The 12,264-nt window shown below is 43.2% G+C and overlaps 1 protein-coding gene across 6 annotated transcripts in view; it reads right to left on the bottom strand.

Moving 5' to 3' along the window:
• The window catches only part of UBN2 (ubinuclein 2), an 86,386-nt gene extending 74,729 nt beyond the window's left edge, over positions 1 to 11,657 (bottom strand). For 4 of the 6 annotated variants that reach the window (XM_060633247.3, XM_060633242.3, XM_060633246.3 and 1 more), the window contains exons 1-2: positions 10,968 to 11,657; positions 4,753 to 4,845 (exon numbers count right to left, since the gene is read on the bottom strand). In XM_060633247.3, coding sequence (XP_060489230.1) covers positions 4,753 to 4,845; positions 10,968 to 11,438 — 564 coding nt within the window. In that variant the 5' untranslated portion in view covers positions 11,439 to 11,657. The remainder of the gene's footprint in view (positions 1 to 4,752; positions 4,846 to 10,967) is intronic. The other 2 variants (XM_060633243.3, XM_060633245.3) reach the window with 1 other exon arrangement.
• Between the last annotated feature and the right edge of the window lie 607 nt (positions 11,658 to 12,264).

Genomic DNA, 12,264 nt, shown 5'->3' with positions numbered 1-12,264 from the left:
CAATATTTAAGAAATATTAGAGGAAAATCCAGACTTCAGCCTTCTTTTGAGAAATGTAAAGATGTGACAACCCTAAGCCCAAGTCCCCGCAAAGTAAGAAGGGCTACAGCTGACAGGAGCTGTCCCCTATTTCAGACAACCCCCCACCTTTACTGTTCACGTGGCCTGCTTCGCTGGTGGATCAGTGGGCATCTGAATTTGCTACAGGATACTAAAGGAACTATTGGACAGTAAACTACAGTCAATAAAGATCTTCAGTGATTAAGAGTGACCTTTTGCGAGAGCCTAGCACCGTACAACATATCTCCTCCCAGGTCGCTTTGGCCCAATGATTTTCTTAAAGGGTTCCAAATACTTTGTTGCAGTCTTTACGAAGACTGTAATAACTAACTGTCTGTAAATGGTGATTGACCGTTTGGAGAATGACCAAAGATAAAGGCCATTTGGAACAGAATGCCTGAGCTAAAAGATCAAAATCAGTGGGGCAGTCAAATAATAGAGGTTAAAAATCCCATGCATGTTTATATCAAAAAGAATTTATGACATGTACAATGAGACGGAGCAGTTCTCCACGAGACTGACATGTTTAAGTAGTATTTCCTATTTAGATAGCACCTTAAATATTTCCAACATTAAAAATCTATTTTTTCATCTGACGCTGACAAAACCCCTGTGCTATAAATATAAAGTTGGCTACACAGATCTTGTTTTCCCCTGACAGATACCAAAGCATAAAAAAGCCAAGAGGCTTCACTAAGGTCGGCTAGTTAACATGGTAAAGATAGGATGAGAATCCAGCTGTGTTAACTCACAATCCTGTGCTCCTTCCGCTTCTTACCCACTCGATATCCTATGATGGGCAGAAAAGTTATTCCAGGGATTACAGACAAATGTGGTTTGACAGGAGACTGGAAGAATCCATTCAATGACTCTGCACCAAGGTCTCCAAAATTCCTTCCAGTTGCAAGAGCGGAACTGGCCTTTCTACTCACTTTCAGGTCCCCAGAGTCAATCACTTCCACAGGCACTGCTTGCTACTCGATGTGTGTGTCTATGTCTTGTCTTCCCAATTATTCTGAAAGTTTCTCCAAGAGAAAGCAACTATCATGCCCCTTTGTATGCCCAACGTAAATCCTCAAGTACTTTATCATTTATACACAAAATTTAACAAAAAAAGTGCATCTCTCGTTCTAAAAAGCAGAGAGCTAGAAGTAACCTTAAGTGATTTTCAGAAATAATGACAAGGACAACTAAATTATATGAAGGAAACAAAAGTTAGAAGGTAGCTAGTTTCATGTTTTATAAACCTCCAAATTAAGTCCTCGTTTTATCACCAAAAAAAGTTTTTTTAAGGACATTAAAAAAAAAAAAAAAAAGGAAATGTAACCTTGGTGGGTTAACATTTTGCAATATTTTACATATACTATTTAAGGCTTTTTACTTGAAATATAAATATACATATAACATATACATAAATATAAATATACATACAGACATCCCAATTTGCTACCTCTCAACACCAAAAAAATCTTTGCTGTTTATTTTTTTTAATTTTTTGTTAATGTTTATCTTATTTTTGAGAGAGACAGAACATGAGCAAGGCAGGAGCAGAGAAAGAGGGAGACATGGAATCCAAAGCAGGCTCCAGGCTCTGAGCTGTCAGCACAGAGTCCAACTCAGGGCTCAAACCCACAGCCGTGAGATAATGACCTGAGCCAAAATCAGACGCTTAACTGACTGAACCTCCCAGGTGCCCCAAATCTTTGCTGTTTAGAAGTGATCTCTTGTGACAGCCCGGGGCCTAGAGGTGGATAAAGTATCTTCTCCCATCACTTTCAACCTGACGATTTTCTTAATTAAAAGGGTCCAAATAATTTGTTAAAACATACATACTGAATACCCGTAATACTCATGGCACATAAAGGCCTCATAGGGTAGGACATTTTAAATCTCTACTTAGAAAGGAAATACGAGGGGTGCCTAGGTGGTGCAGTTGGTTAAGCATCCAACTCTTGATCTCAGCCCAGGTCGTGATCTCGCAGTTCGTGGGTTCAAGCCCCGCACTGGGCTCTGCGCTAATGGTGTAGATCCTGCTTGCGATTCTGTCTCTCCCTCTCTCTGCCCCTCCCCTGCTTGTGCTCTCTCTCTCTCAAAATAAATAAATAAACTAAAAAAGAAAAAAAAATTTTAAAGAAAGGAAATAAGAGAGTAAGTAGCCACAATAAAAATCTAGAGAAGAAATATAGCCCATTAATTTGAATTATAACAAGAGTAATATTTTATCCCTGCATAATTACAGCACCTGGATACAACCCAGTTATTTGGAACTCGATTTTACACATCAACCACCTTCTTCAGAATATTGGTTTTTCCATGGCAAGTACTATCCAAGAGCTCCCCAGTAAGATTTAATGCTAACTCTGAGGCAGTACATCATACACTGAGTCACAATACTTGTAGGATCATATGCTAGGAATTCTTCCATTTGCAAAGGGCAATTCTAATTCTTAGTTCTATAACCTATGGAAAAAATAGGCACTCCAATGTAGTATTAGAGGAATGGAAACTGGCAACTTAGAAACTGGTAATTTGGTTAATATATACCCAAACTAAATAAATAAATGCATATATCTTTTGACCTAAAAATTCCACTTCTAGGAATCTGCCCAACAGATAAACTTGCAACTCTGTGAAATACCACGCGACTAAGTAATTTACTGTAGCACTATTTACAACAGCAAACTTTTGGAAACAATTTAAATCATTTGGGGACTGGTTAAATAAACTGTGATATGTCCATACAATGGAATACCATGCAACCCTGAGAGAGAGAGAGGGAGGGAGGGAGGGAGAGAGAGGGAGAGAGAGGGAGGGGGAGGGAGGGGGAGGGAGAGAGGGGGGGGAGAGAGAGAGAGGGGGAGGGAGGGGGAGGGGGAGGGGAAGGGAGGGAGAGAGAGAGAGAGAGAGAGAGGGAGGGGGAGGGAGGGGGAGAGAGAGAGAGAGAGAGGGGGAGGGGGAGGGGGAGGGGGAGGGAGAGAGAGAGAGAGAGAGGGAGGGAGGGGGAGGGAGAGAGAGAGAGAGAGAAGAAAGTTCTCTTTGTATTGATATGAATAAATCTCCAAGTTAGAGTAAATGAAAAAAACAAAGAACAGAAGGACCCCCAAAAGCATTATGCGCCTCTGGGAGGTGAGATTATGTGGGTGAACAAAAGAATGAAAGATTTTTCACTCTACACTTTTTGAGTTCTGAACCATGTAAATATATTGTCTGGTTAAAACATTAAATTTAACCAATGTATCAACTTGCATAAAAAAGCCATAGGGGGCGCCTGGGTGGCTCATCAGTAGAGCATCTGACTCCTGATTTTGGTTCAGGTCATGATCCCAGGAAGGTGGGATCAAGCCCAGCAGGGAGCCTGCTTAGGATTCATTCATTCTCCCATTCTCTCTCTCTGTCTCTCTCTCCCCCTATGCCCCTCTCCTGTGCTAGCACGCTCTCTCACAAAAAAAAAAAAAAAAATCGTTGGGGCACCCGGCTGGCTCAGTCAGTAAACCATGGGACTCTTGATCTCAGGGTCATGAATTCAAGTCCCACTTTGGGTACAGAGATTACTTAAAAAATCAAGCCATAGTACGTCAGAATATATAACGAGAACACCATATTTTAATTAAACACTACAGTTTACATAACGACTTTTGCTATTCTTTCCATCAAAACGCCCGCCAGTCCATCCCCAAATTATTATATAATTACAGAATATAAAGCCAGAAGGAGTTTCAAAGAGTCTTCAAAAAAAGAAAACTGTGGCCCACAAAGGTTAAATAATCTCACCAAAGGACAATTTGTAGGTGGCAAAGTAGGGCCTACAACCTGATCCACATCCCAAAGCATTCTCATACATTTCCCTCACCCCAAATATATTCTTCATTAGCACAAGGAGCCAACTAGTGTCAACCAAGATCCTAATTGAATCTGGATAACATGAATGACAGGGCTAGCACCACCTGACCTCCTATCTCTGTGAGACAGTTTTCAGTGCTTACAGGGGAACCCGAAAGGGGTCTTGCTTTTCATGGGTTATGTTTTAGCAAAGTGCCATGAAGTCAAGTCATAGGATAAACATCAGGAGTGAGGAGGGGAGAGGGCTTTCCTACAAACCCAGTTACTAGAAAACTTGAGGAAAATGTTAAGCAACTTCACAATCAGGTCATTAGAATTTATTTTTACATTAAAACCAATACCAATCTATTCATGGCACAGAATTTAAAATGTACATGAATGTTTAAGGTAAACAAGAGACTTTCAAAGAAATTTCATGCTGCTTCTGATTGATTCTGATCCCCAGGGCCTAGAAGTACACACATTCATTCTCTTAAAGTCTAAAGAGGCATGAAAACTGGAGACATACTACACCAAGGGAATTAAAGTGGTCTTTTCAATGGCAGTGGAAAGACAAAGGATCAGAGCTGGACACACATGGATATGTAGCTTAGTTCCTGCCACTGTGTGATCTTGAGCTCAGAGCCTCAGTTTCTTCATGTGTAAAACGCACTCAGTATTACTTAGTATGTGGTGTTATTGTAAGGATGGGAGAAAATATAAGTTAAGCAAGGTACCTGGACTCTATAAGGAGTGCAATTTATAAGAGCAAAATAAGGTTTGCAGTGGGTATTATAAGCCCTCCCAACCAGTCACAGGTGGAAAAAAGGCCAACAGGGTAAAATGACCTAGTGAAGAGTATATTGTACTCACATATTTCATTTCAAACTTCTTAGCCAACATTTCCACTTCTTGCCTCTCTTGCTGCTCGTCATTAAATGGTTCTTCTGTGTGAATGGGCTTCTTCTGATTCAAAGAAAATGGGAAAAGAAATAAAAGTATTAGTACTGCTTCAACCAGAGGCAAATACATCCTTAAATTTAATAATGAGAGTCAAAATTTCCAAATATTAACAAATGAGTTAGAAGCATTAAAAGTAACAAGAGGGGCGCCTGGGTGGCTCGGTCGGTTAAGCGTCCGACTTCGGCTCAGGTCATGATCTCACGGTCCGTGAGCTCGAGCCCTGCATCGGGCTCTGTGCTGACTGCTCAGAGCCTGGAGCCTGTTTCAGATTCTGTGTCTCCCTCTCTCTCTGCCCCTCCCCTGTTCATGCTCTGTCTCTCTCTGTCTCAAAAATAAATAAACGTTAAAAAAAAAAAAATGCTAAAAAAGTAACCAGAAAGAAATGTTCATCTGTAGCAAAATAACACTTCAGTTTTAATGGATTCTTACACATTCTCAAGTTTTTCGGTGAACAGCTCAACAATTCAACTTGTCTCCTCCTACAGAATGATCTATGGCCACCATGTCCAAAATAAAAAGGCCAAAAATCCCCCAAGAAAATTAGATAAAAACAAAAATCCCACTTATAACTCTAGTTTGAGATCTTCCCGACAAAGATAACTGCTTTGGTCAGGAAATGCTTCTCAAAGGATCACCTGGTTATTCATCAGTGTCCCCGCTGATTTATCTGCCCTGAGCTGTCACTAGAGTATCTGTAGCTGCTACAGCCTTCTGCTGAGGCCGGGCATCAACACCTCTACCTACATCACCTACTTTTGTTGGTTTAATTTTTTTTAACGTTTATTTATTTTTGAGAGAGACAGACAGAGCGGGAGCATGGGGAGGGGCAGAGAGAGGGGGAGACACAGAATCCAAAGCAGGCTCCAGGCTCTGAGCTGTCAGCACAGAGCCCGACGTGGGGCTCGAACCCACGAACCGCGAGATCATGACCTGAGCCGAAGTCCGACGCTCCACCAACTGAGCCACCCAGGTGCCCCAACATCACCTACTTGTTATCAATGGGTAGTCATTCAGGGAATACATACTACCTTCAAACAAAGCTAGAAAAGTGAAGTAGCTGCGAATAGATTACATTACCATGGCTTCCTTCTAGCAGGGGAGAATCAAAGTTTATTATAATACATGGTTTTTAAAAAACCACACAAACAGCTCGGATCCCACATTTGCCATCCATTTACCGAAACAAACAAAAACATAAATCACATCCTTTACTCAGGTTTACTATTTTAGCAAGCACATTTCATATATATAGTTTTTCAGCACAAAAAGGGGGAAACAAGGAGCTGCATATGCATCAAAATTCTACTTGTACCCAATTATGAACAACTGACTAGAAAGTTAATTTTTTAAAAAAGGAAGGCTAGGTATTTTTACTGAGGTAGTATTTTCAGGAATTAAAGATAAAGTATATTACAAGTGAAATATTGGATACAGATTCAGCTGAATCTGAAGAAAAAAATTCAGAAGGGACAAAGGTTTGCACACTTTGGAACAGAGATATTTCATCCTGGGTATAAAGGCTGAGGTTTGGTCAGTCTAAAAACATGACAGAAAAATATGAACAGAATTCATACAAAACAATTCATCAGACCTAGGGTATAAGAATAAAAGGATGCTCTTAAAGCTTAAAGAAGTAATCTTAGAATCAACTTGTAAAATTATCTACTGTAATTAAGTAATATATTTACAGAATCCTTTATCCCAGTAGGAGTTACCTGTGCAAAAAATACATATGACCTGAAAGGAATAATTAAACCAGCAGGAAGAGACTGATAATGAAATAAGAAATATGAAGCATGTCCAGGATATAGCCCTAACCTGAGCCTAAGGACAGAGAGCAACCACCATGACTGCCATTATGAACTTATGCTTCAAGTCACTGTGAAGTCTAAACACCAGGTCTTTGTGTTGGTCTGACCCGTTTTATATGTGAAATATAAACACACGGACATATATTTTTAATAAGAATCACCTTATGTGCCATTTTATAAGATTTTGTGTAGACTTCATAGAGACATCAAAAATAAATCTCTTACTCTTGACAGTCTGTAAAAATAAATTTAAGAAAACTGACTCACTCTCCTTTCACAGTTAAGAAATCAACCCCTACCCACAATCAAGGCTCTAAGTAAGCTTTATGGTTTTCCGATGGAAAAAAAGATTTGAAAATCAGTAAATATCAAAATTATGAGCTACCCACAGGCATGAACATTATAATAATTTTGTCCTTTGATGTTAACTCATTAACACCATTTTCGGATCTTTCACGTTACCGAAAATATGCACTATGACAATGGGATACCATAGAATTCTGTAAAAGTATAACCATATTAACACCATAATCATTTTTTTCCTTTTTTAAGTTTATCATTTTGAGAGAGGGAGAGAGAGAGGGAGAGAGAGAGGGAGGGGGAGAGAGGGAGAGAGGGAGAGAGGGAGGGAGGGAGGGAGAGAGAGAGAGAGAGAGAGCATGGGGTAGGGGGTGGGGCAGAAAAGGGGGGGAGAGGGAGGGAGGGAGGGGGAGGGAGGGAGCCAGAGGGGGAAGGAGGGAGAGGGAGAGAGAGAGAGACACCTAAGCAGGCTCCACCTGTCAGCACTGACCCAATGTGGGGCTCAAACCCCACCAACCATGAGATCATGACCCAACCAGAAATCAAGAGTCGGACGCTTGACCAACTAGCCACCCAGGCACCCCTTTTTCTTTTTATACTATGTGTTCAATTAATCACATTCACAAATGGATGCTCTAGTTAACTGATTCCCTCGTTTACTAAAAGTTAAACAAAAATTACTTGCATAGCAATTACTGCCAGAACTTATATCTAAACTGTACTATTTCCCTTTAGCCAGAAATGGTGAACACATTCATCTCTGAGGATAGAGACAATTGCCATGCCTCAGTCATCATCCCGAACCACCTCAATCAGGGCTTAGCAGTCCACAGAGATAACAAGGTAAGGGTTTAGCTAACCTGCGTCCTTATAACCTAACAAGAAGGGATTTTGTTTTTCATATTTTGCCAACATACACTCATTTAACTGTGCTTTGCCTCATTAATAAAAAATAATATGCAAAAATTCTGTTTGCATTCGGTTAATCAGGGTTTTACTATTCATTTTGTATCTATGAAGGGGAATGATTTATTTATTTATTTTTTTAACGTTTATTTATTTTTGAGGCAGAGAGAGACAGAGCATGAACGGGGGAGGGGCAGAGAGAGAGGGAGACACAGAATCGGAAGCAGGCTCCGGGCTCTGAGCCATCAGCCCAGAGCCCGAGGCGGGGCTCGAACTCACGGACCGCAAGATCGTGACCTGAGTTGAAGTCGGACGCTTAACCGACTGAGCCACCCAGGCGCCCCAGAAGGGGAATGATTTAAATGTATCCCGATAAAGATGGTATTCACATGCGACACAGATTTATACCTACACCTATTAACTAAAATCTTATTCAGTGATAGATGGCTATTTCAAAATTTAGAATCTTTTTTCTTTTAATTTTACACAATGTCTTTGCCTTGCCTTTCTACTCAAACTCTGCTACACAGTAAGTTTTTCAATTACAAAAACTCAACATTAAAACTATTTTGAAAAGATTATAACATCCTTAAAAATAACTGGACTCTCCCTGAGGGAAGAAAAACCAAGTTTGGGAATCACTGCTTTGCAGATCAATTCTGTTGGTTTCATTTTGCTTTTTTTGTTGGTTTCTATTTCTAGGATTTCCTTTCATGGAAATATGACAACCTCATTTAAAGAAATGTTTCCTACAATTCCTTTAAAAATATGTTCATTGGGAGTTATCATAGGTAAATCTGGCAAATCTTGGTTGCAAAGGTGCATTGTATAAACCATGGGGGTTTTTTTGTTCAGAATACAACAAATGATACTTGGCTGAATATACAAGAAAAAGTGACCAATGTATCCCAAAATTGAGAGCATAAACAGAAAAACTAATCTGAATTATTCATCTTTCTCCTATTACATGAAACTAGTAGTTCTGATATTATCAGGTTAACAAACAAGGTAGGGGGTCAAAATTAACTTTTTTTGGTCGTAATTAAAAGATAAATATCTACTATTACTTTGTCATGGAATGAATATCATAGCATTAAGAGGATCAGAACAAATCCCTATTTCTACTATAACTCTCGTTTTAGTTCATTTTGGCAGGATCCTCTAAATTTTTTTAAACTATACAATTTTAAGAAGTTTTGTTTTATTAACAAGTGGTACTAGTATGGAAAGAAATACTAATAAAATTACATACAAGCACTTTGCATTTGCGTCCTCATTTGCAAAGTGGGGACAATGGTTCCTACCTCAAGGAGCTCTGCTGGACTGATTCCATAAGCCATACACCTTACTCAGACCTGTGTCTAGCACGCACATAGGAAGAATTCAGTAAATATTAGCTACCATAATGTATTTTTACCCAAATATGATGCTTTTCATCTGTAATGTATGAAGTAGATTAGGGAGTCAAACAGCAAACTTACTTAGATGAGAAGATCAAATACAATTTACTTGAAAAATGCTCCAATCCAGTATTTTCAAAATTATTTTGGAAAAAAGAAACACCAAATTTATAAAAAGGAGGGGTACTAAAGTGAGTCTGAAGGATAAAATGTTATGTGGACATGGCCAATATAATCTCTACCCTTGCCAATTCATTTAGGTTGCAAACATTTAAAATGATTTGACCTAGGGGCACCTGTGTGGCTCAGTCAGTTAAGCGTCTGACTTCAGCTCAGGTCATGATCTCGTGGCTCATGAGTTCAAGCCCCGTGTTGGGCTCTGTGCTGACAGCTCAGAGCCTGGAGCCTGCTTCAGATTCTGTGTCTCCCTCTCTCTGCCCCTTCTCCCCCTGCTCATGCTCTGTTTCTCTTTCTCTCTCAAAAATAAACATGAAAATAATAATAATAAAGTGATTTGACCACACAACAATATTTACAAATAATGATCAAAAGATTCATTGGCCTTAAAATAAACAAAATCAAGTGACATTAATATATTTTTAAACTAAAGAGTCATTCATCTCAACTATAAAGATAGTTGAGAACAAAAACAAAACAAATGACTTCTTGAGTCCATTAGATCTGTACTGAAACAAACCTAATAAAGAGCATAACCTCTAAATGACAGAGGAAATTGTTCTTACTGCTTTTACTCTATCATTTCCCTTTCTAGTTTACTTCTAAAGACCACCAAAACCTACAATAAAGATTACAATTAGCAACAAACCTCTCTCCTATCTTCGTTGTTCACCAGTTCCATCAAAGGCATACCTATGGATTTTCAACAGTTTCTAAAAATTCAAAGCTAAGATGTTTTTCATTGTTCTCCAAAAATCACCATGGCCAATACACCATCCTCCAACGCGGACCTATAAACTAATGATAAACACTGAAATAAAAGTATGATGGTAGGCGCCAAAGACACCTTCCCATTCAATTACACTAAGAACAAACTATACAGAAAACAAAGCTAAATAGGTTTACCAATAGCAACATGAGAGAGGAAAATAAGTAACCAAATAACCCACTTCTTCATTCCTAGAGCGGAATCCTTAGTCTGAAATTTTTCAGATTACTTTCAAATCCCCTTCAATTAAGAGAAATACCCAACGTTCGCAAGCACACCTCAGAGCCAAACATAAGAGTGAAGAGGACGATGTCGAGGGGTTACACTATCTCTGGGCTTCCGACCGGGGGGCGTGTCCCCCAAGGTTTTCTCTTCCTTTCTACCGGAATGACTGCTGGAGCTCCACAAGGAAAACCCAACCACGTAACTTGCAGAGCTCCCAGATTTTGTATGGGGAGCAGAAAGGAACATAAATTCTGAGGTCCCGAAAGCTGCAGAGGAAAACCGGCTCCGAGCGGCATTCGGAGCAGGCGAGCGAGGGGGGGGTCGGCGGAGCCGGGTGGGAGCCTTGGCCAACCCTGGGGAGCAGGGGAAAGCAGCACCGACCACTCGTCCACCCTCTCGGCCCCTGCCCCCGCCAGCCCACCCTCCCAGGCGACCCGAGACGCGCAAAGTGGGCGTCGGAAGGTGCCAACCACTGGGAGAGGCGGACGCGTCCTGAGACTCCCAGGGTCTGGGGGGTGAGAGAGGAATCTTCTGTACCCGTTGTTCTCCGCACAGCAGCAGCTCCGGGTAACTGAACTCCACGCAGCTCTCGTCGGTGGGATCCTTGAGCACCAGCTCCAGGCGCACCGTCTCCCTCGGCGGCCTCTGCTGCGGCTCGGCCCGGGAAGCCGTCTCCCGCGGCGGGGGCGGCTGCAAGTGCAGCTGAGGGAGCGGCGGCGGCGGCGGCTCGGGCCGCGGGGGCTCGCGCTGCAGCGACATGGGCGGCTCGGCGCGGCTGACCTCGCGCTGGGGGAGCGGCTTCTCCCGCGGCGGGGGCTGCACGTCCGACCGGGGGGCAGCCTCCCGCGGGGTCGGCTGCTCCGCCCGGGCCGGCTCGCGGTATGGCTGCGGCTCCAGCCGGGGGGGCTCGCGAGGGTACTCGGGCTCGCGTTCGGCCCCCGGGTAGTCGGCCTCGCGCCGCCTCACCGGTGACAGGCTAATAAACGCTACTCTGCGTGGCTCCGCCATCCCCACTGTTCTGGCCCTGTGCCTTCGCTCGAGCCGGCGCTCGGTTCTACGCCGAGTTGTTTGCCTGCCCGCCCTTCCTTTTGCTTTCCGTCGCTTTTCTTCCCTCCACCACCCTCAGTCGTCTCTGCCGACGCCACCGTGAGTGCGGACCGTGCCCCCTTCCCAGCCACTATGTTCTGATGGGCTCCACCGCCATCGCCAGGGTCGCCGCAGCCGCCATGTTGGATACCCCACATAAATAGAAGCAGGCCGCTGAGCGGGCGCATGCGCAGATAGGAGACGCTCGCGTCCACCGTCGTGGCTGCGGCTCAGTTTTCCTCTTTTCCTCCCAACAGTCTGGAGTCCAGACAGGTCAGCGGAAGTGACGTAGTGGCAGGGCCGGTTTCCTTGGAAACGGAGACGCCGTCTGCGCCCTTCCTAAAAGGGAGGGGTCTGGGGTTTCCCCAGCTTCCCGTTTGCACCCGGAAACCGGAGGCGCGCGTGGGGCTCAGCAAAGAGCCAGCGTCGGGATGCGCTTGGGACTGACCTAATCATGGCGCTGGGTCCCGTCCGGCCCATTCCTCCGGCACTCGGCTCTAATGAGCTGGGGTTGTCAAGATGGTTACTCGAGGCGGAGACGGAGAAAGGGTTGAGGGACGCGAGGACCAGCTGCGGTGCCTGCCTGCCCGGCGCCCCGCTGCCCGAAATACCGAGGGAAGAAAGGAAATGGCTAACTCCAGCCGGACTCGCCCTGCGGCTTCCCTCCGCAGAGCGCAACACTGACTCCCACAGGCCTACCTCTCCTCGACCGACTGCTGTCGCCCGGCCACGGTGGGGGTTGTGTGTG

The sequence above is a fragment of the Panthera onca genome, chromosome A2 (assembly GCF_046562875.1).
Source record: "Panthera onca isolate mPanOnc1 chromosome A2, mPanOnc1 haplotype 2, whole genome shotgun sequence".
Taxonomy (NCBI): Eukaryota; Metazoa; Chordata; class Mammalia; order Carnivora; family Felidae; genus Panthera; species Panthera onca.
This window is presented reverse-complemented; position numbering and strand designations above follow the sequence as displayed.